Here is a 22,852-nt window from a genome sequence, read left to right on the forward strand (position 1 = left end):
GTAAATACAGTAAATATTACTTTGGAATAATGTATGAAGAAAACCTGAAATGCAAGTAGCTGTGTTTTGATGTGATTTTTAATGATTTTTTTAGTGTCTGTCAGGCAACAACTTTCATTACTTCCGCTATGTGTTAGTAATTCACAGTGCTTGCATACTATTTGCTACGCACTATATATATATATATATATATATATATATATATATATATATATATATATATATATATATATATATATATATATATATATATATATATAATTTTCATAGCGAGAACATATAGGCGCATTATTATTTGGCAAACTGTCACGCGCATGTTAGTGTTCACCGCGCATATCAGAAGGTTTACGGTAGATTCTGATAGCATCGTTACCGTGGAAACCAAAGATGCTAATAAGTTTACGACATGAACGAAAATGCACGTAGAGCTTAAATAAAAGGATTAGAAGTCTTAATATAGTTTCTGCTAGTAAATTGTTTTAATGTCTGTCGTGTTAAACATTTTGTACATTTTGAAACGTTGGAACATTTGTTTGATTTGCTGTTAGGTAGCTTTAGCCAGATAGCGTCTGTCCATTTGACATCGGCTGAGCTGTGACAAGGGGGATGGGCGTTTAAAAAAGACATACAATTACATAATAGGAATACATAAGCAAAGATAACGAACCCATATTAACTTTAAGGGCGAAGTTATATGTATATGACACATAGTTTGTTTTGATTACCTACACTTTTCAAGACACATGGAGGACAGCGAAACCAGCCAGAGTGACACAGAAGAACTGAAAGCTTCAGTTAATGCACTAGAGTTTATTAACAACATTGGTGAGTAATTTAAACATGACTGACATTAAGCAACTTAACTTATTTTGCCTGAGTTAAAGAGATGCTATTTTGGGTCAGCAGCATCTGTTAATGACATCAAAGGTGTAAACGATTGAAAGCACACGTAATTAATGAAATTTTAATATTATTTTTTTCTTATCTGGGTTCAAGTTAAATAACTGGTTTTCATTATGATATAACTTTAGCAGGACTGATAGCCATGCAAATACAGTGAGATTTAAAGAGCACCTATTTCATTGCTAAAACAATGTTATTTTGTATAATGTGGAATTCGGGTGATGGAAATCTGCTTAAATAAACTTCTTTCAACATACCCAAAACTTCTTTAATAGCATTAATTAACTTGTCAAATCTATGCATCCGCAAAACAGGGAGCTTAATCTAGGTTTACATTTTTTAATACATTTTAATAAAGAATCCATGACGTTGTATCTTCAATACCTGACAAAATGATAATATAATAAAAGATATTTAATTTGATAAAACTTATAAACTTAAAATTTGTCCATCTTGTTTTGGTTTTATGCTTTTGTGTTGGTCAGGAATAGTGCTTAGGAAGTACTCATTAGAGAAGTAACACCAATGACGTTAACACCAATGACAATTTACAGAAAAAAACTAACATTTTAACAAAATGGCTGGCAATAACCATGTGCTATTTTATTAGAGATGTAACAATCACATACTTATCCAGTATAATTTATAATTAATTTTTATGTAAAGATCTTAACACTCCCAGCTTTAAAAAAGAGTAACACTAATGACATCCAAAAAAATCTTATCTCAAAATTCTTAGATATCGTGATATTTTAGACAAATAAGGTAAGACATCTCAAAAACCTTTTGCCTTTCTCCACTGCACTTCTTCCACTGACCTCTTGACCCAGGAAAACCGTCAAAGAGCTGATGCATTGTTTCAAAATTAAAGTGCTTTGGGTAGGGTAACACCAATGACAAAAATTTGGGGGACAAATATTTATTTGATATTAATCATAGTAGTAGTGTATTTTTACCATTTCAGTGTTGTAGTAAATTCATACATGGTTAAATGTTAATTAGATTTGTTTTATAAAAAACATGGTTTTAAATAATAAGTACACAGTTCAACTTCCATGTATGATCAAAGGGACAGGGCAATTTTCAGGACCAGACATTTAAAAAAAAAAAAGTTAAAAAAGGGAAAAAAATATTTAAATAAATAAACTCTCTCATCATTTTAAGGACAGTCTATATTTATTAAATATATATCATTATGGAATTATTAGGTCAAATTAAATGATTAAGGGGTCTGCAAAAGCAAGAGACAAGCATTTCCACCTTTTTTGTAGAATGACCCATAATACAATGTGTTCGAGTGGTTTATGGTTCAAAAAACTAATTATTTTCCACATACCATACATTTTTGTAGCATTAGATTTCCCTTTCTTCATGAAACGAACAGATTTTGTACAAAACTGTCTCTGTTTGGCCAGCTAATCTGTACGTTGTGATTAGTATAAATACCTCTGACGTCAGCCGGAAATGTGACGCTCCTTACAATGTTTGAAAGATTTCGTTGCTAACAGGAGTTAACTTACAGGCTATGAGTCTGAAGCGGGAGGAATTATGGTAATGTCGCCTCTTGTCTACATCACAAATCCCAGAAAGTAAACTGTCGCCTACAACTGTCGCCTGCGTCCGAAAACTTAGGCAGCTGATTTATTGCCTCGCTGCCTCATGAGGCAATGACTTCGGAGGCATGAAGGCAGCTCAGAGAAACGCTTTCGGACACACTTCAAAGGCAGCGTGTTTGAAATATAAACACAGAGTGCGTTTGTGATAACTTATCACATATTTGAAAACTACAATACTAATTTCTCGCTAGAAATGCAATTAAAAAGTGAAAATATACATTTATTTACACTAAATTGGTACTCCAGCCGCATTCTTGGCCGCCATTTTATTTTTTCAAACTCGACTAGGCTTGACCAATCACATTCCCCATGCGCACACGCATAGAATTGTGAGACAGGACGATGGAGGTATCTCAGGAGTCAGGAAGTTAACCTAACATTGGATTGGGACATGCCTTGATGCCTTCCTGCCTTGGAATGCTGCCTCAGAAGGCAGCAATTTAGAGTTTTCAGATGCAGCCCATGTGTTTGTTGTAGTCCAAAAAAAGAGATGTACGTTAGAGACGATAACTTCCGTCATCGTTTACTTTGTGGTATGTAGCCTATCTTTTGCATATCTAACTCTGTTAACATGTACTAATATACACCAAAGGAAATCGTGATTCATATAATTGGTGCTCTTTAAATACACGACTCCTTCATATGCATCATTTATGGGCAACACTTAAGTGCATGTGTTAACATTAACTAACAATGAAACAATACTTATGTAGTGCTTTTTTAATGTTATTTTTTACATTTATTCAATGCACAGATCCATCATGAACGAACAATTGTGTTTGTAATACCTAGAATTAATAGAGATCAAAAACTGTCACAAATATATATATATATATATATATATATATATATATATATATATATATATATATATATATATATATATATATATTTGTAAAGCATAAGTAAATATTGTGCCATGTCTGAAACAATACATGACTTAAATTTACTTTGCTACTGTCACTGTCAGCACCCAGTGATCTGGACCAATGTTTGTTTGCGGACTCGCTGGTGAATGTATCCGAGTCGGGCAGAGAACTGGGAGATTTCTCTATCAGCGTCTCTAGGGCGAGCTATAATGAAGAGCTCTGCTTTCTGCTCCATGCGAGCAGTCATGGGGTGATTGATGAAGTACCTTGTGGCACATCAATTGTGGGTGAGCTTTCACTTTTTCATTTATTTAGTAACGTAAGGCACATATGACGTTTAAGTTATACTAATTAATTAATATTTAATATGTGTGTATCCTTTTATTGCTAACAGCTTATATATCTGAAAGGCTTGAAATATTGGAAGAGAATCAACATGAATATGTAAAGGTATCTTTATTTCTTATAGTATATAAGTTTTAAGATCTGTTTTTATGTCTATATGTTTTAACCTTATTTCAAATATAACATGTAATGTGCATTTTTCAGTTAGAAAACCAGATGCTGGATCGGAAAGTACAAATGATTAGACAAGATGATCAGCTAGTGGTAAACAGGATAATCTCAGATAAAGAGGTGAGTGTTGTGCAAAGTATTATCCATACTTTGTTGGTATAACTTGTTACTTCCTGTTTGCCAGTTTGTCACAATAATGCTTTTCTTTAAACAAATTCTATAGGGAGTGAAGACGCAAACACACACATTTCCACTAATCTCTCTAAAAGGCTTTGTATCTGAGGCTTCCAACTTTCTGATCCTGCGCATACTGACTCGACAGAAGATTGTTCCAGAAAACCTGACGTTTCTGTCATTCGATGCAGATACTGTGATATCAAAGTCAACCTATGTAATTTTTCTTACAGGAAAATTATTGCTTGAATTTCAGCCTTTATTTTACTTTATTTCATTTCATTTTGTGATACACTTTGTTTGGTACAGAGAGCCCTCGGCTGGAAGAAACAGAAAATTGGGGAAGAATTGGTCAATATTTTTGGAATAGAAAGGACTGTCTCTTCTGCAAAGGAAATCCCATCAACTTGGAACTCCTACCTCCTGTCTGATGGGTAGAAACATTTTATTTTAAAATATCAACTAAGACAGAATAGGATTTAAAATGGATTAAGTTAATTTTTCATGAATATTTTTTAAACCTAGGCATCTAGCAAGCAGAGTACAGTTAGGTTCACCTGCAATGATGACGCTACTACATTTGCCTCTCTTGCATGATGGAGGTTTGAAGATTTTATCACTTTGCAGTCAGCTCTTTTGTGATAAGAAAAACTTATTGATCTACATTCAAAATATAATGTGAGAAAATTTGAATAAATTTGTTTTAACAGGGGACAATGACCAAATTCCTGTTTTTGAGAAGAAGCCACTCATCTGGGAAGAAGACATGGAGCTTAACTCAAAGTTTCTGGACAGAAAGGTGTCCGTGTCTATTCACAAGCATGTAACTGATGTCATACAAAACTTATATGTGCAATGTGGGACTTTAAGCGGCATTTAGTGGTGACACCGTGAATTGCAACCAATGGCTCAGTCCATAGCTCACCCTTCATTTTGGAAATGCAGAGTGAAGCTACGGTAGCCGCTATAGGACAAACACGTCATAGTCTAATGTTGCGTTCACACCAGACGCGGAAGAGAAGGCAAGTGATTTACATGTGCAAAGACGCGAATATGCAACCTGCGACGCGGTAACGCGAATGGCGCAGCGTGGATGGTGCGAAACGCGCATTCCGTACAAATTCAGCGTTGCCATGTGATCCGCGCGAGTTTAAAAATTTTTAACTTTGGCGGATTTCCGCGCTGCGTTAACCAATCAGGAGCTTACTCTAGCAGTGACATGATTAAAGGAAGCGAGCGGAGGTAGAAAAACAAAACAACAATGCACGACAATCATCACCTCTACACAAGACATCTTTGTACTTTTACAGGGATTAAAAGGATCCTGTTTGAAAGAAAGTGAGTGAGGAGGTCGAAAGTTTACTCAATTTGAGCTATATAAGCCCCTCCCATGACTAGAATTTCACACGCAACTTTCACACGAGAAAGAAGCGAGTAAACTCAAAATGTTCAAGCTTCTAACTATGCCGCCTTTAACGCGTCTGGTGTGAACGCACAGTGAGACATTGTAGTGACAAAATGTGTTCGATAGAACAGTTTGTCCGTTTAGGGCTACTGTATGTGACTTTCATGTAAGGGACCCGCGGTGTATGATGTACATAAAAGCGGCTCATTCTAAGGTAATAAAAACAATACAGTTCATAACCGATAATATAGTTATGTGTTATATTATATTTCTGTCTGGAGATACTTTTAAAAGTCCCACATTGCACCTTTAAATTTGAAAATAAAAATAACTCAAATGTTTTCAAATGTACAGGTTATACGTATATGTAAAATGTACTATATATATTTGTTTTCATTCATGACACAGGAAGAACTGAAAGCAGATTACTCCACCTACGTTAGGCAACACCCGGAGCTTAAAGCTTTAATGGCTGACTTTCTGCAGTTCCTGCTGTTAAGGAAACCATCAGATGTCTTCTCATTTGCTCGTGACTTCTTCACACCCTTTGCTTCTCAAAGTCCTCCAGGAAATTCCTGTGAAAACTCCCAAGTCTAAAAATTCCCGACATACTGGATGACTAATCCTAACCCATGATGTGTTTTATGTATCAGTGATGTTAAAAGAAATATTATAAAATAAAATAAAGCTTTTCTCCCAAGGCTCCCTTTGCCGTAATGATATATATATATATATATAGTGCTATATATTGTACTAATTAGACAATATATATTGTGTGTCTGATTATTGTTGTTGTGACTACTGAGGTCAGGCACACCTGGATTAATCAGTTTGTTTGTGACTACTGAGGTCAGGCACACCTGGATTAATCAGTTTGTCCAATAATGGCAGACAGGAAACAAGGAGGTGGCTGAAGTTCAGAAAGTAGTGCAGCTGGACATAAAGCCTATTAGCATTGTGGGAAATGTTGTTTGGTCTTTTAGTATTATGGCCATTTGTCAATCCATCCTCCGAAGGTCGCATGTGCAGGCTGTTTTTTAAGTTAACTAAGCATTACATTCACAGGTCATAAGCATAGTACAACAATTTACGGTGAACTACATGTAAACTAACCTAACCATATACCCTGACTAATATTGTCCCTCAATATAACTGTGTTGGGGGATACAATTAAAGATATTAACATTACTATAGATTTTCCCCAAAAAAATCCGTGACTCAAGGTCTTTCCCAAAATTGCAAGACAACTTGTGCACCAATCACAAGTCTCGTTTCTGTCGGTTCAAACCACTCTGGTTCAAACAGGAAACGCCGGGCCGGCGCCGCTCTTTTGCTGAAACCGAAAGTAAGATAGTAGAAGACACCGCAGTATGTCGATAAGCGCCGCCTTGGTCACTTTACGCTGACTTATTTTCATATTTTTAAGTTGATTTCAAATGGATGATAAAAGGTAAGATGAGTTTTAAGCATTTTAGTTGATTTTTAATGTTACGTCATCGCTGTTACATTGTAGCGAACTATCGATCGACACACTCGGCTAATGTTGTTTGTTGCGTTGTTTACAACAAGCAAAAAGTAATTTCAAGCAGTGACATACACCAGTATAGTGTTACATGCAATGATTAACCAACTTGAATCATGGTTTCATTTTGTTTAAATATTACATATGCCGTTTTAATGTAAATTACTGCTAGTAAGTTAGCTCAAACGTCATATTGACGTTAGAGAAAGTCCGTGTGACATGTCTGTACATGTTTGTATGTCGAGTCGACGACAATTAATTCATTTAATTCTAATAGTAAATTTCTTGATATGTTTTAATAAATAAAATATGTCTTAAGTTATGAAATTAAGCTTTTACCTCAGTTGATTAGTCTTGTGTTCAAGGTCCACCAAATGTCCACAACTTCTGAAGAAAAGTTCACAGTTTCTACCCAATAAAATTTCTTAGTGCTTGACAACTCGAGAAATATATATTCATTATAGAAGATGAATTGTAAGACATGTCTTCATTTTTAGCTGTTTACCTTATTTTTCTACTATATCTATATATTTTTTGAAATCCTCTAGTCAGTTGGGTCCCAGACACACTGCTTTACAGCTATTGTGAGCAATTAAATTTACATGACTCATGCTTACAGGAAGACACATCAAACAATAACAAGTTTTGATCGTATCATTGATATTTCATTCTTTGAATAATCTTTGGTCCTTTGTTGTTTCATTTCCTGATATTATTTTTTGCTCAGCATGGATCTTCAGATGCTTCTTGAGATTGATGAGGACCTGGAGAAAGGTGAAGTGGCTCAGCTTAAGTTTCTCTGCACTGACCTAGTTCAGAAGAAGCGTTTGGAGACAGTGACTGATTTCAAAGATCTCTCTCAAAGACTTGAGGAGCAGGAACTGCTCGATGATGGGCTGCTCATCCCTGAGCTTCTCATCACAATTCGACGCCTCGACTTGCTAAAGATCCTAAACACGTCCAAAGAGCAGGTGGAGCGTTATTTGGCACATGATGACTGTAAGCGTGTCTCACCGTACAGGTATGAAGAAAACTATGTGAACTGTAGATTGTTTATCTATCTTAGCCGCTCTTCCTAATCTTTTATTACAGTATCAGGCATGTGATTAGTCAGGGACAAAAAACAAGGAAGGAACACAACAATCGCCCCTCCACATGCAAAAACAAAATGGACACAATAGTGTACATATACACAACAATACAAACCATTATAACTATTTAATTTTGATGGGCAATTTGGATTAGAAATGTAAAATGTAAGCAATTTACAATGTTTAATTAAATGTGTTGATAAATGTCCAAAGCTGTAACAAGTGGCATTCCCTTACTATTTTACATCTGTAATAATTTCATATTGCAGTAATCTGTTCTTCAGTGGTGAGGCCAGACATTTTTAACTGAGTGGACCTTGGAATAGGGTGGACCTCAATACCTACATGTAATTTTAAATTACATTCATAATTTAACAATATAGTACTGGTTAAATGAATAACATTATGGTTTTTGAGTCACGGGTCGAAGCATTTTCGGATCTGCAAAACAAGTGATGGAGGAAATAAAATAAGAACAAATCAAGAGGCTACAAGCCTATAAAAATACAAAAGAATAAAGTTGCAAATAAAGTAAGGTCTAACAGTAGTAATTAGGTACAAAATAGAATAAAACCTGAAAAATAACATTTTATAAACTAAATATGATTCATCTTTTAAAACTATATAAGTGATTTTCCAGTCTTCAGTAGTTTGATGATTAAAGGGGACATTTCACAAGACTTTTTTAAGATGACAAATAAATCTTTGGTGTGCCCAGAGTATGTATGTGAAGTTTTAGTTCAAAATATCATATAGATAATTTATTATAGCATGTTAAAATTGTCACTTTGTAGGTGTGTGCAAAATGTGCCGTTTTGGGTGTGTCATTTAAAATGCAAATGAGCTGATCCCTGTACTAAATGGATTAAGAGGCGGTATTATCCCCTTCTGACATCACCAGGGGAGCCAAATTTCAATGACCTATTTTTTCACATTCTTGCAGAGAATGGTTTACCAAAACTAAATTACTGGGTTGATCTTTCTCACATTTTCTAGGTTGATAAAAGCACTGAGGATCCAATTATAGCACCTAAACATGGAAAAAGTTTAACAAAATTACACAAACATAAGCAGATTCATTATGAGGGTACCTGATAAGTATGGATCCATATATGCTGTCACATCTAATTTCTTTCTAAACTGTTCACTTATAATAAAGAACTGTTTTTATGAAAATACTTGCCAAGACTGTCGTATTACGAGATAATTTTGTGTATATCTCCTGTCAAGGGCAGAGAAATTGTGTGTTTGCCGTTTCTTTTTTGTACACCTCTCCATACGTGCGTTTTTGAGTTTGCATCCATTTGAGTGTGTGTGAAAACAGCTCACTTTAGCATCTCTGGCTTTCAAATTGTTTAAAATCACTTATTTGTAAACATTTGCAAGGCTTATGAACTGGAGTATAAGTCGCATTAGTCAGAAATGCGTTTTGAAGAGGAAAAAACATATACAAGTCGCACTGGACTATACATCGCATTTTCTTATAAAATGATTTCACAAAATCCAAGCCGAAGAACAGACATTTAATCTGGAAAGGCAAGTTATTCAACTAAACAATAGCACAGAACAGCAGGCTGAATAGGTGTCTTTACATGTTAAGTTAACATAAACAGTTATTTACACGATACACAATAGCATACAGAACATACCTTGGAGGCTGAATTGGCTAAATAAACACGACAAGCCAAATCATGTACAAAAAGGTCCCAAAGTCATTTCGCATCACTGAATCCATTGAATTACATAAATACAATACAGGAGCAGTGGCGCCCCCAAGGGGTCCAGCCCCCCCCATAAAAGTCACTGCCCCCCAGTGGCCCCCCAAACAGAATGAGATTTTTATATTTAAATAATAGTAATGTATTCATTAAAATGAACATTAAAAGCACTATGTAAAAAAAATACATCTGTATAATGTATTAAATAGAATACGATCTTAACCCGTCCCTTCTTCTTTACCCGCGAAGCCGCGATTACGCGCAGCCGCACTACCATCCATGTGACGTGCACGTGACGTCCTGTTCGCTCCTGTTCAGCATTGCATGCATTAAAGAAGTAGAAAGTTGGAGACGAAACTCAGTTAATTATAGGTTATATAAAGCATATTGTTTTAAGCTTAGATAATCACTGTCAGGGTTTAAATTGGGCTGGGGCCGTCCGGGGCTAAGCCCCGGCACCAGAGACGTCATAGAGACAGAGCGCAGTTATGCAAATTTGAAAACCACGCCCACCGGGGGGGAACGCGATCCAACCGTCTCCATTGAGTTTGTATTGCGAGAAGCCGCCTCCTTGTCATTTCTGGCTTATAACAAAAAACTGAATAATGCCTAAAAGCTGCTGTGTGACAATATGTACAGCTAACAAGCCAAAGAACCCAGAAATAAGTTTTTATAAGCTGTCGAGCCGTAAAACCCAGATTTTAAGGAGAATAAAGTGGATTGCCGACTACGTTTCCCCCTATTGGACGCAGTTCTACTAATAGAAGTACTATGAAAAGTTGCCTGTATCCATTTCTGTGTCTTTAAACGCTCGTTTTTTGGGGTCGACAGCTTATAAAAACTTATTTACAGATTAAACTTAAAAACAGAATAATACCTAAAAGCTGCTGTGTGACAAGGTGTACATCTAACAACCCAAAAAAAAAACAAATACGTTTTTATAAGCTTTCAACTTCAAAAAAACTAGCGTTTAAAGACACAGAAATGGAAACAGGCAACTTTTCATAGTACTCCTATTAGTAAAACTGCGTCCAATAGGGGGAAACGTAGTCAGCGATCCACTTTATTCTCCTTAAAAGCTGGGTTTTACGGCTCGACAGCTCATAAAAACTTATTTCTGGGTTCTTTGGCTTGTTAGCGGTACATATTGTCACACAGCAGCTTTTAGGCATTATTCAGTTTTTTGTTATAAGCCAAAAATGACAAGGAGGCGGCTTCTCGCAATACAAAGTCAATGGAGACAGTTGGATTCCTTTCCCCCCCGGTGGGCGTGGGTTTCAGGTTATGACGCGCTGCGCTCTGTCTCTATGCCCATTCAAACTAACCCTTGGTTTTTTGAGCCGAATGGATTTTGCATGCAACCTCAAAATCAAAGAAGCATCCATTAATCTGTTACTTGTCTATTAATCTGTTTAATATGCACAATATCATCAATTCTGTGCTGCATTCTTGTCACTTTTCTGAGATTTTGAGGTTTTGATCATGTTACATTACTTTTATTCTGGCGTCATCAGCGTCTGAACGCGCTCACGAGCTTTGATGTTGCTGCTGCATTTGGCTATCTGAGGAATTAAAACGTCTAAGAAACGCTCACAACATTTCCAAACCCCAGTACGGTAATGTGCAGTTAACCTCCTCTGTGTAGTGTAGAAAATGTTTCGTTTAAAATGTGACAGTCTCGACGTTATATTAGAGATGTCTAGATTTATCTTCTTGGTCCAACGCCAAAGTTCGGAATCACACATGCTCACATACGAGGTAACATTTAATGCAAAAGTCCGTTCCTCTAATAATTTTATCTAAACATATTTTTTTAAATCGTTATTGAACATTAAAATCAATCACTTGGCTATAGCTTATGTCATTTTCGGTGTTTATATACTTTATGGATTTAAAATTACATTTATTTCATAGTATAATTCAGTTGTTTTGCAACATGCATTAATGACACTATTCAACAAGTCATTAAACTAAACATGCCGTTTCAGATGTAAATATGCCAATATGTCATTTTTCCGATTGAATAGTATTTGATATAAAAGTTAGTCAACACTTTTATTTGGGAGGTTTTTGAATGAAGGCAGGGGTGCTCAGATTGTTAGAAATGTAAGTGCCATGGAAAAGACTGAAGAATCTATAATATTTCGTTTGTTGTCTGTGTATGCACAAATTTCTGTGCCCATTTTCTGAAAAGCATCTTTTGCAGCGATTTTTGTGTGAGCATATCAGTAAACACCCCTGGCCACTCGGTGAGTTTCACGTCTTTGTGAACGGAAGTTTGATGCATTTTGGGAGGCATTGTTCCTGTGCACCTATGCAGCCATTGTAGAGGTGGGAGGTGAGACAACAAACACCCGAAAATTCTCTGACCAGCGTCATATTTCAGTCAAAACTGTTCTATTTCATCATAAACAATCTGAAAACAGGGCTTTAAGTGTAAAATACCGAACTTGTCCTTTAACCAGTTTGTATTAACAGTATTTGATGCAATATTTTGCAGTTTTAACATATTTACATTTACATATTAACAGTAGCCTAGACCAATGTAACTTTAAAGCGAGGAGTAGCCCATGTCCATCATTTGTTCCAATCCATTCCAATGAAATTCTATCAGGTCATTTTGTAATGTCAGTCTATGTATATGTGTTGTTTTAATTTATATCATTGACTTCTCAGAATTCTAAAGTGATAAGGTTTTACAGCTTTGGTGTCTTAAAGGCGGAGTCCACGATGTTTGAAAAACGCGTTGGAAAAGGAGACGGGCCGACTACCAAAATACACTTATAGCCAATCAAATCAAATCAAATGCCGGTTTGCGTATGTGTGGGGCGGGTCTATCAACAGAAGGTCCAGATTCTATTGGGGTAGGGGCGTGTTTGTTTAGGTGATTTCAAATATCAACATTGGCTTTCAAACATCAAGGACTCCGCCTTTAATTCGACTGATGACTTAACGTCCCAAATGTACTCGCTCTGCGCATCTTCAACAAGCATGTGTATGACAAAGAATGCAGAAGAGGAGGATGGTATCAAAGTAATGCGAGAGCGATTCGAAAGCAGACGACTTATGATTTCTTGAATCACTCTTGTGTAACTTTGATGTCACCTGCCTTTTAGTTTTTGCAGTGCTGTATAAAAAAAGTTGAAAAAAAGTTCCTGTATAAAATTTAACAAACTAATGCACAATACCCCCACCCTCACAAAAATAAAATTCATATGATTTACATGATTTAGACAAGTCATCCCAGCAAGGTCAGAAAATACAGAAATCTGTATTTATACAGAAAAATCACATCCTTGCAGTATGTAATCTAACAGGTGTTCAACTAGATTTATATGTATCAACTTCTGTAAATAGACAGAATTGTCAATAGTGGTTGTTAAGTAGTTTTTTGGGAAATGGTAAATTTTTAATCTTTGATATTACATTCTTCTTTTTCTTTCATTACAGAAAGATGCTTTTTCAATTGTCTGAGGACATGACTGAAGAAAACCTTCGTATTGTGAAGTTTCTTTCGGATCTTCCAAAAGCAAAACTTGAAACATGTACTGTAAGTTGAAGAAAGTGGTGTCTAACAAGCCAAATGTAGAATTTATATCACAAATAAGCCTGGAAGTAAATTTAAAGGTGCTGTGTGTAGATTTTTGGGGCATCTAAAATCTAAGAGCAAAAAACAGCTTAGTCCACAGCTCACCCCTACATTTCGCATATAGACGCTACGGTAACCCCCACAGGACAAACATTGTCGTCGCCTAAGGGCTCAGTCACACCAAAAGCGCTTTAAACGCTTGCAAACGCAAGGCGCGACGAACTGCCTTTTTTAAAAAAGAGCAGTGCAGCGCGGCTTTTCATATTGCTAAGCAACCACCGAGTCAGCTGTCTTGTCAATCAAATATTGAAGCGTGAGCGCTCTTTTGCTGTTAACTGTCATATTAGCAGAAACTTTAAAAAGAGGGCGCTTGCTCTGACCTTGTTTGAGGATAAGAGGAGCACAAACACGCAGGAGAGAGTGAGCGAGTGGAGTCCAGTTCTTCAAAGCAACTGTAAACTTCCCTCGACACAACGTAAGGCCCGCCTCTCCCCTCATTCGATTGGACAATGGAAGACGCGAATGACGTCAGGCGCTCCTCCGCTCTCAGCGCTCCTTCAAAAACGCGTGCGCGGCAGGCGGCAGAAAACCGCAAGGCGCTCGGCGCGCATAAACAGCGCGCAAACGCGCCCTGTCCATAGAATTTCATTCAAAAAAGGCGCCTTCAACTGCCATAAACGCTTTTGGTGTGACTGAGCCCTAAGACAGCATAGTAACAAAATGCAAATTGTACAGCAGTTTGTCCGTTTGGGGCTACTGTAGAAATATGGCGATGCAAAATGGCAACTTCCATGTAAGGGGAACGTGATGTTTTTTTTTGTAAAAAAGGCACATGTTAAGGTTATATAAACTAGAGCCCTGCACGGGCCAAAAACTCCAGCCCTAAGCCGGCCCTGGCCCATACCCCAGCCCGACAATGCCTGCAATTTTTTCAGCCCGAACTTAACCTGACCTGAGACCAATATCAATCACTTCTAAGCTCTCTCTGATGCGCCCGCTCTTTGATGCGCTCTCTCTCTCTTGGACGCGCGCTCTCAGATGCGTGCTGTCTCTGCTACACACACACAATGAGGAGAGATGCTAAAATAAGCTTGAGTCCGACCCGAGCCCGGTCTGTAAAAAAAAACAGCCCGAGCCCTGCCCAAATCGGATTGTATATAAACACAGTGGTTCATTGCACACCACTGATAATGTAGTTATGTATATTATATTGCATTTCTGTCAAGAGATCCTCCTAAAAGTTACACACTGCACCTTTAAAGGATTAGTCCATTTTAAAAAAATTAAATCCAGATAATTTACTCACCACCATGTCATCCAAAATTTTGATGTCTTTCTTCGTTAAGTCAAGAAGAAATTATATATTTTGAGGAAAACATTCCAGGAATTTTCTCATTTCAATAGACTTTAATGGACCCCAACACTTAACTCAACATTTAACAGTTTTTTTCAACTGAGTTTCAAAGGACTCTAAACGATCCTAAACGATGCATAAGAGTCTTATCTAGCGAAACGATTGTCATTTTTTCAAGAAAAATAAAAGATATGCAAACTTAAACCACAACTTCTCGCCTATCTCTGGTCCTGTGATGCGCCAGCGCGACCTCAAGTAATTGCGTACTGCTGTGGAAAGGTCACGTGTTACATATATGAAACACACATTTGCGGACCATTTTAAACAATAAACTGACACAAAGACATTTAATTAGTATGATTCCACATACAACAACGTCGGAATGGTCCTCTTTCTCCACACTTGTAAACACTGAGGTGTAGTTTCGCATTGGTCATCCGTGACCTCTTGACGTGATGATGTATTGCGTGAGATCGCGCAAGCGCATCACAGGACTGGAGATAGACAAGAAGTTGTGGTTTAAAAGTGCATATTTTTTATTTTTCTTGTCAAGAATGACATTCATTTCACTATGCCTGTTAAGTGTTGAGTTAAGTGTTGGGGTCCATTAAAGTCCATTAAAGGAATAGTCTACTCATTTTCAATATTAAAATATGTTATTACCTTAACTAAGAATTGTTGATACATCCCTCTATCATCTGTGTGCGTGCACATAAGCGCTGGAGTGCGCTGCGACGCTTCGATAGCATTTAGCTTAGCCCCATTCATTCAATGGTACCATTTAGAGATAAAGTTAGAAGTGACCAAACACATCAACGTTTTTCCTATTAAAGACGAGTAGTTATACGAGCAAGTTTGGTGGTACAAAATAAAACGTAGCGCTTTTCTAAGCGGATTTGGAAGAGGAGCTATATTTTGTGGCGTGGTGGCACTTTTGGGAGTACTTCGACTCGCCTGAAAAGTCTGCTTCCCTTCTCACTCTCATAATGGGAGAGGGAGGGTGTTACTGCGCCGAGTCGAAGTACTCCCAAAAGTGCTATTACGCCATAAAATATAGTTCCTCTTTTAAACTCGTATAACTACTCGTCTTTAATAGGAAAAAAGTTGATGTGTTTGGTCACTTCTGGCTTTGTCTCTGGGTGGTGCCGTTGAATGGGTGGGGCTAGGCTAAATGCTATCGAGGCGCGCTCCGGCGCTTGCGTGCACGCACACAGATGATAGAGGGATGTATCAAAAATTCTTAGTTAAGGTAATAACATATTTTAATATTGAAAATGAGTAGACTATTCCTTTAAGATGAGAAAAATCCTGGAATGTTTTCCTCAAAAAACATAATTTCTTCTCTACTGAACAAAGAAAGACATCAACATTTTGGGTGACGGTGGTGAGTAAATTATCTGGATTTTTTTTAAGAAAATGGACTAATCCTATAAGACTTTCAAAAGGTAGTGATTTAAAATAGAGGCATATAAAAGTATATACTGTACTTAACAGTAAAGACCCTCGAAATATACAGCACGAGTTGTGTTAAAGTTATAGTTACCAAAAAATGAAAATGAATTTTTTCATCTTCATGAAAAAAATTACAATCAGCTATGGGTTTACCATCATTTGTCAAAATATCTTCTTTTGTGTTCATCAGAAAAAAGAAATTCATACAGATTTAGAACAACATGAAGATAAGAAAATAATGAAAGAATTTTCGTTTTTGGATGAACTATCCCTTTAAGTCACTTAATGATGGTTTTGCATTTTTGAAAGCTTGAGAAAAGGCCGTCACAATCCACTCCCATTGTAAACCCAAAACAACACTAAATAAAAATATTTTCTGTAATAAACAGTGTTCCTCTTTAAAATGAAAGTGTATAGGAACAGTTTTATGTATTTGTAATCCCTGGTTTATGACCATATTGGATATCCCAATTACACAAGTATGGGTCACACTAAAGAGTGTTTTTATGTGTGTGTCATACAGTCATTTCTAGACATTATTATTGAGATGGAAAAGCAACAGAAGCTTGGAGAAGAAAACCTGGATGAACTGAAAGATATTCTGGATAAATGTGACAAACAGCTGGCTGACAGAATAGAGAAGTTCAGGAACATGCAAAGAGACCGGGAACAAGGTCACTAATGATATCAGTTACTCTTCCTTTTTTCCTTTATTTTTTTGTGTAATTTGTTTGACGTGTTTTACAAATAAAATACAACAGCTTTGTCTTGTCCAGTAGGGGGCAGACCTCCTCTACAGGAAATATCTAATTATGAAGACTTTATACCCAACTATCCTGACGTACGTATTACAAGTGTAAGATAAGTTCTCATCAAATTTGTCATTTTGTTTTACAATAGCATTTAGTTGTGTGCTTGATGTGTTTTTGGTGATTTGATCCATGTTTTCCTTTTATGTATGTGAGAATCATAAAATGTGTTATAATGTCTCTGCTTTTGTCAAGCATTTTTGATGTTGTTAAAAAATATGAAATATGAATACATGAAATTGATTAATTTTGAATTAAATAGTCTGTTGTTTTTCATCCCTCCACAACCTGAATTTAATACAGTCTATGGGGACAGAGATGAGTGAACGTAAGTTATACTATTAATTTTAAAGCATTGTCAGCAAAACTTTTTCTGTTGTACTTTCACCAGAAAACAGTGTTTTGACTCTGTTCTCTCTCTCTCTCTCTCTCTCTCTCTCTCTCTCTCTCTCTCATTATGCTTTAAGCAAGGAGAGCATCTTTTGGTCTTGCGACTGATTCACAGATTGAGAAACAGACAACCACATATGATGAGGTAAAAAACAAGATTACATTTAACTGTTTATACAGTATATACATTTCAACATATGACCAAGAGAGATCGAATTGAATTTTGACACTATAATTTGCTTTGCATTCATGTAGAAGGACTACTATCCCATCAGTCATAGACCTGTAGGACACTGTTTAATCATCAACAATTACGACTTCGAAATGTCCGAAACATCTGACGGTCTGAAATTACGCAACCGAAAAGGCACAGATACAGACAAAGGTATTCCACACAGTTTGGTAACTTTACTAATGACTGTATTTATTATAAAAAATAAAAGGTATTAATCATTATCCTTTTATTTCAGAATCACTTGAGAGAGTATTTAAGAAAATGCATTTTGAGATTACTGTGAAAGATGATCTCACAGCCTCAGAGATGCTCGAACTGGTGAAGCAGTTTGCAGAAAAGGATCACTCTCAAATGGACATTTTCGTGTGCTGTGTCCTCTCCCACGGAGAGAAAGGTGCAGTCTACGGTGTAGATGGCAAGCAGGTTGAAATCCGTGAGCTCACCCAGCACCCAGCTAAATGCCAAACATTGGCTAACAAGCCTAAGCTTTTCTTCATTCAAGCCTGCCAAGGTAAAGTGGGCCAGAAAGCCATGTGGATGGCGGATGGGCCGGAGCAAGAAGAAGGAACATATGAAGAGGATGCTCAAAAGGTTGCGTCCTACAGTATCCCTATAGAAGCTGATATGTTAATTGGAATGGCCACAGTAGAGTATTACCAATCTTACCGTCACACCACAGAGGGATCCATTTATATCCAGGAGCTTTGTAGACAACTGGAGGATCTCTGTCCCAGGTGGGTTTGAAATGGGATAAATAGAAGTTTATTTGAATCCTAGCGGTGAACTTCTGCAGTACAAAGACAAAGGTTTTTTAAAATATTTTTCTCTCATGTTTTATAAATCAAACGTTTCAGTTTCATTCAATATTTGCTTAATTGCCAAAACAACCTGAATAATGAACATATGGAACAATTAACAATAAACCATAAATTATAATTACTATAGACTGTTTCAGCAGTAACAACATAAACAAGCAGCTTGGTCATCACATAACTTTCGTTAAACTCCGCGAAGAGTAAATAACAACAAAGTAATTTTAAAAAGTTTATTTATATATCAAGCAAAATAAACAACACGTAGATTACATAGTAGGGATGCACCAAAATGAAAATTCTTTGCCAAAACCGAAAAAAAGGAAACCAAGGCCAAAAACCGAAACACCGAAATAAATTATTATGCCAATTATTAGTACAAATGCATTTATGGCTATCACTGTGTATTAACTTTACTAGGGGTTCAGATGACATTAGTTTTTTAGGCACGGATCAGTTTATAGGATTATTTTTCGGATCAGCAAAAAGTGGGTGGGAAAAATCTAATAACAAATAAAGAAATTGCAAAAAAACAAAGTTGTACATTTAATAAGGTCTGAAATTAGCATTAGGTACTGAAATCAAATTAAATGAATCATAACACTGTCTTTATTGTATAAATTAAATAGGGCTGGGTTTCGATTCAAATTTTAAGGATCGATAAGATTCCGATTCTCAAGATCTTGAATCGATTATCATTATTCGATTCCATCCGATCTTTGAGAGTTAGATTAGTGTTTTTGAAAAAAGCATTTTTTCCAGCTGTTACCTGAATTACAGGACTGTTATGCAACATATTGATACTATTTGCATTTCTGGAGTTTTCAAAACAACCGCTTGCTTAACGTTACTGACCACCATGTTCATTGTTTTAATGTCCTTCCACCTCGCGTGCATGCGTGAATTCAATCTAGGGTTGCTGCGGTGACAGAATTTTCCCACCGGTGGGCTTATAAATGCGCATGCAGACGTGCGCATTTTACTTTCACTTTTGAATTACTCAACTGTTTAAATGCAGCGCTTGCGTAAGCTGCGTTAAATCACGTATGAATTAGCGTGCAATGCGAGTGCAACAGCTGGTTTAATTAAGTGCTTGAGTCAATGTGTGCAGGTAATTCTCACAGAACTTGCCAGTCCCAAGCAGAGCAACCGGCTACTTCTCCATGTTTATTGTTTTTCTTGATGATAAACACAACAACAAAACGATCTCGCTTGTATTAAAAATCATATATGTATATTATAACAAAAACGAGTAACCATGCGGCTTCTGCCATTGTCTGGTCAGTCAGCCTGCCTCGCACACTAACAGAAATAAATGAAATCTGACACCTGCTGCTCTGTGACGTGACGCGCGTTCAGCTCTGCTGAATTCAGGCAGCAGACACATTCAGTTCTTAGTGTTTTTTCTCTCTAACGAAACTAAATGATTTAATTACAAGAGAATATCAAAACGACGGTGAAAGACTGTGTCGCAGTGGGCAAGCGATCTAATCGAGGCAAGCCTAATTCAATGACTGTAAGTTTAAGTTATTAATTAATAAATCGATCCTCTTAGTTACGGATCGATCTTTAGAAAATAATATAAAAAATCGATTCAGAATCGGTGAATCTATTTTTTCAACACAGCCCTAAAATTATATATATTATTATTTTTAGAGCTACAGAAGTGATTTTCTCTTTGTTATGGGTTGTTTGATTAACATTATTGACACAGACTTAAGAAGGTTAATTGAGGTTACTGTCTCTTTAAGACCAAATAAGCACAGACTGGTTTCTGACTGTAATCTATACATACACTTAAGACATAAACAAATGTTTTTATTAGAAAAAGAATACTGTGGAGATAATTTTGTTTATATGTGCCCCGTTAATAACAGAAAGATTTTATGTTCGCTTATTTGCGTCTTTCTCGTGTGTGCACTATTGAGGGCACTTAAAGGTGTAGTGGAGGATTTTCTCGAATTTTAGAAAAAAAACGCCTTCTCCACTAGGAGGACCAATAGTCTTGATGATCCACCTGGAAAAAGAAAATCCTCCGCAATACCTTTAAACACACGCGCACACAGAGATCGAGGTTGAATCCCAAACAGAGCAGCATAAACAGTCGCTCCACATAAAAACATTACGTTGTTTTTCATTGCTTTATTCGCCAAGTAATGGACTACAGTATGAGACATGTTAGCGTGACTCTCTCTAAAGTTTACACATCAAGAGTTCTCATCTTGAAGGACAAACTGTGATGATCATATCTGGACCAGACACATTCAACTGTGAAAACTGCTCACTTTAGTGCCTTTTTGCGGTTAAATACATCTACATTGCAGACATGTTGCTTCAGACAAGCACGTGCATGTCGTGGTTTCTGTTTGTGTCATCACAACATTTCGTCCGTATTGTTTCGGTGATAAAAGTCTTTCGGACGAAAAATGCTCTTTTGGGCCATTTTCGGCCAAAATTTTTCGGTGGCCGAATATTCGGTGCATCCCTATTACATAGGAATGCAAAACATTTGTTATTTTTGATGAGGTATTTGTTTAAGAGTTCAGTTTCAGCATCTAGTCAGACCATTAAACAAACAGAAACCCGAAGTAAAGCTCGGGCCAGACGCTTATCGTGTCACCGCACGTGCACGGTCTATAATATTATTAACATTTCTATTCATTTTGTTTATAATACTTGATAACACAATAATCCAATAACAAGCATATTTTGCTTAAGTTTAATAAAAAATGTTTGCAACGCCTCTGAGAAGACAAATTCATTTTTTGATCAACAGTTACAGCTGGTAGCACGTTCACGGGTCTCTTCAAGTTCGGGTACAAATTTTTGGAAAACATGAAATGCATATGACCCATTTAAAGGAGCATTTCACCCGTAGAAACATTAATCTTTATTAAAAGTGTGTCATATTTGTAGTCGAAATGTAACATACATTTAGAATTTGGTGCCTATTTGACCGAGAAAAGGGGTGTTTGTAGTCTCACTCCCTCAACAAAGATATTGCACTTCCTTCTTTCAATGATGCAAAATGATGATTTTTACATCATTGAAAGAAGGAAGTGCAACACTGAAGTCTGTATTTCTCCTGTCTCGGCGACAACTGAGAAAATGATGCATGATCATTCAAAAACATGACTGGGGTTCTAACTATACAAAGCTAAATGCAAATGGGTGAAGTGTCCCTTTAAGCCTAAATTAGCTAAGGATTTCAAGGAGAATGTGCATAGGTTGTGACTCTGTGTAAAGACCCCCCCCCCCCCTCTCAGAGAATCATTGTCTTTATCAGTTGCTGATTGGTTCTATTAGCTGGAAGGCAGGACTTCTGCCCATATGAAGTGTTGCATTGTACGCTTTTTTCATAGTAATAGCAATGTTTAATCTTGTTATAACCAATATTTTTGGTTTAATTTGTTACTACTGGTTGTTGTTCACCTAATATTTATAGTCACACTTATTTCAGAAGTTTTAGGCACTAATGTGCACTGTAGACTGATTGCTTGCTAAAATCTATGAAAAAAGCTTACATTTGGACATGATATAAAGTGTTGAGGTCAACAGAAAATACTGATTACTGATTACTGTTATGTTTGCTTTCCTAACAGAAATGATGATATCTTGTCCATTCTGACAAAGGTGAACTCTGAAGTGAGCACCAAGACGTTGAGAGGCTTCAAGCAGATGCCCGAACCTCGATATACCCTCAGAAAGAAACTTATCCTTCCCATGGACTGAAGTTTGCTTTGTATGACTGTCTTCATGTTGGACAAGTTTCCGTTACTCTACAGGCTCTTTGGTACAGATTATAGGATGATCAGTTTTTTGTTTTGTATGACTGTCTTCATGTTGAACTGTTACTCTACGGGCTCTTTGGTACAGATTATAGGATGATCAGAGAGCTTTGGTTATTTGGATTCATTTTAAATGCCAGAGTCTGATCTTTTTTATGAAATTAGTTTATATGTATGTACAAGACCTTGGAAGAATAAAACATTTATATTTGATACTGGGCATAGGATTTTATGTTGATATTTGCTGATACAAGCAGTCTAATTTTTTTCGAATTAATGTTGGATTGGACATTAAGATTTCTGGCATTAATGTAGTAAAGGGAATCATTGAAGTATAGAGATGAGATAAAATAATTAAATAAACATCCGCAAAGTGCCCATCATGCACTTTTTAAGCATTTTATTTTAACCCGTAGTCAATTTATTTTTTGCAATAGACAAATGTTGGATTATGCTGTGGGTAATGTTGCAAGTTTAGCAGACTTGCCCATATTTTCCTTTTATTAATTCTTCTGGTGTTCGGGAACAATGATATCTACGCTGTAATATTTGACTGTTGTGTCATTGACACTGTTTACAACTTTCAGGGAAATTAACCTATAAATGGCT

General features: G+C 36.5%; 2 protein-coding genes across 5 annotated transcripts; both read left to right on the forward strand.

The window, feature by feature from the left end:
* The first annotated feature begins 328 nt into the window (after window positions 1-328).
* catip (ciliogenesis associated TTC17 interacting protein) lies at window positions 329-6,185 on the forward strand. 2 transcript variants are annotated; one of them, XM_055212637.2, is made up of 9 exons: window positions 339-825; window positions 3,490-3,675; window positions 3,783-3,838; window positions 3,938-4,024; window positions 4,128-4,295; window positions 4,388-4,512; window positions 4,604-4,680; window positions 4,789-4,877; window positions 5,892-6,185. In XM_055212637.2, the coding sequence occupies exons 1-9, from the start codon at window positions 744-746 to the stop codon at window positions 6,078-6,080; spliced, it is 1,059 nt and encodes a 352-aa protein (XP_055068612.2). In that variant the 5' UTR covers window positions 339-743; the 3' UTR covers window positions 6,081-6,185. The 2 variants fall into 2 exon arrangements, with proteins under 2 accessions (XP_055068613.2, XP_055068612.2); XM_055212638.2 differs by lacking the exon at window positions 4,128-4,295 and having other exon boundaries at window positions 329-825.
* A 249-nt stretch (window positions 6,186-6,434) lies between these two features.
* On the forward strand, window positions 6,435-22,627 carry LOC129449989 (caspase-8-like). Of its 3 annotated transcripts, none has more exons than XM_073870826.1 (10): window positions 6,435-6,933; window positions 7,733-8,026; window positions 13,265-13,364; window positions 16,733-16,883; window positions 16,971-17,065; window positions 17,322-17,346; window positions 17,486-17,553; window positions 17,664-17,793; window positions 17,879-18,377; window positions 22,058-22,627. In XM_073870826.1, exons 1-10 carry the CDS (start codon window positions 6,920-6,922, stop codon window positions 22,185-22,187), a joined length of 1,506 nt encoding a protein of 501 aa, XP_073726927.1. In that variant the 5' UTR covers window positions 6,435-6,919; the 3' UTR covers window positions 22,188-22,627. The 3 variants fall into 3 exon arrangements, with proteins under 3 accessions (XP_073726927.1, XP_073726928.1, XP_073726929.1); XM_073870827.1 differs by having other exon boundaries at window positions 6,445-6,933; window positions 16,986-17,065; XM_073870828.1 differs by having other exon boundaries at window positions 6,446-6,933; window positions 16,989-17,065.
* The last annotated feature ends 225 nt before the right edge of the window (window positions 22,628-22,852 follow it).

Source organism: Misgurnus anguillicaudatus, chromosome 8, assembly GCF_027580225.2.
Source record: "Misgurnus anguillicaudatus chromosome 8, ASM2758022v2, whole genome shotgun sequence".
Lineage (NCBI taxonomy): Eukaryota > Metazoa > Chordata > Actinopteri > Cypriniformes > Cobitidae > Misgurnus > Misgurnus anguillicaudatus.

Excerpts from the sequence above, each read along its gene's own strand:
- catip (XM_055212637.2), top strand. The coding sequence starts at position 744 with ATGGAGGACAGCGAAACCAGCCAGAGTGACACAGAAGAACTGAAAGCT. Across the intron at positions 4,513-4,603 it reads TCCTACCTCCTGTCTGATGG|GCATCTAGCAAGCAGAGTAC; the intron begins GTAGAAACATTT and ends TTTTAAACCTAG. Across the intron at positions 4,878-5,891 it reads CAAAGTTTCTGGACAGAAAG|GAAGAACTGAAAGCAGATTA; the intron begins GTGTCCGTGTCT and ends TTCATGACACAG.
- LOC129449989 (XM_073870826.1), top strand. Across the intron at positions 8,027-13,264 it reads AAGCGTGTCTCACCGTACAG|AAAGATGCTTTTTCAATTGT; the intron begins GTATGAAGAAAA and ends CTTTCATTACAG. Across the intron at positions 17,347-17,485 it reads GGGGACAGAGATGAGTGAAC|CAAGGAGAGCATCTTTTGGT; the intron begins GTAAGTTATACT and ends TTATGCTTTAAG.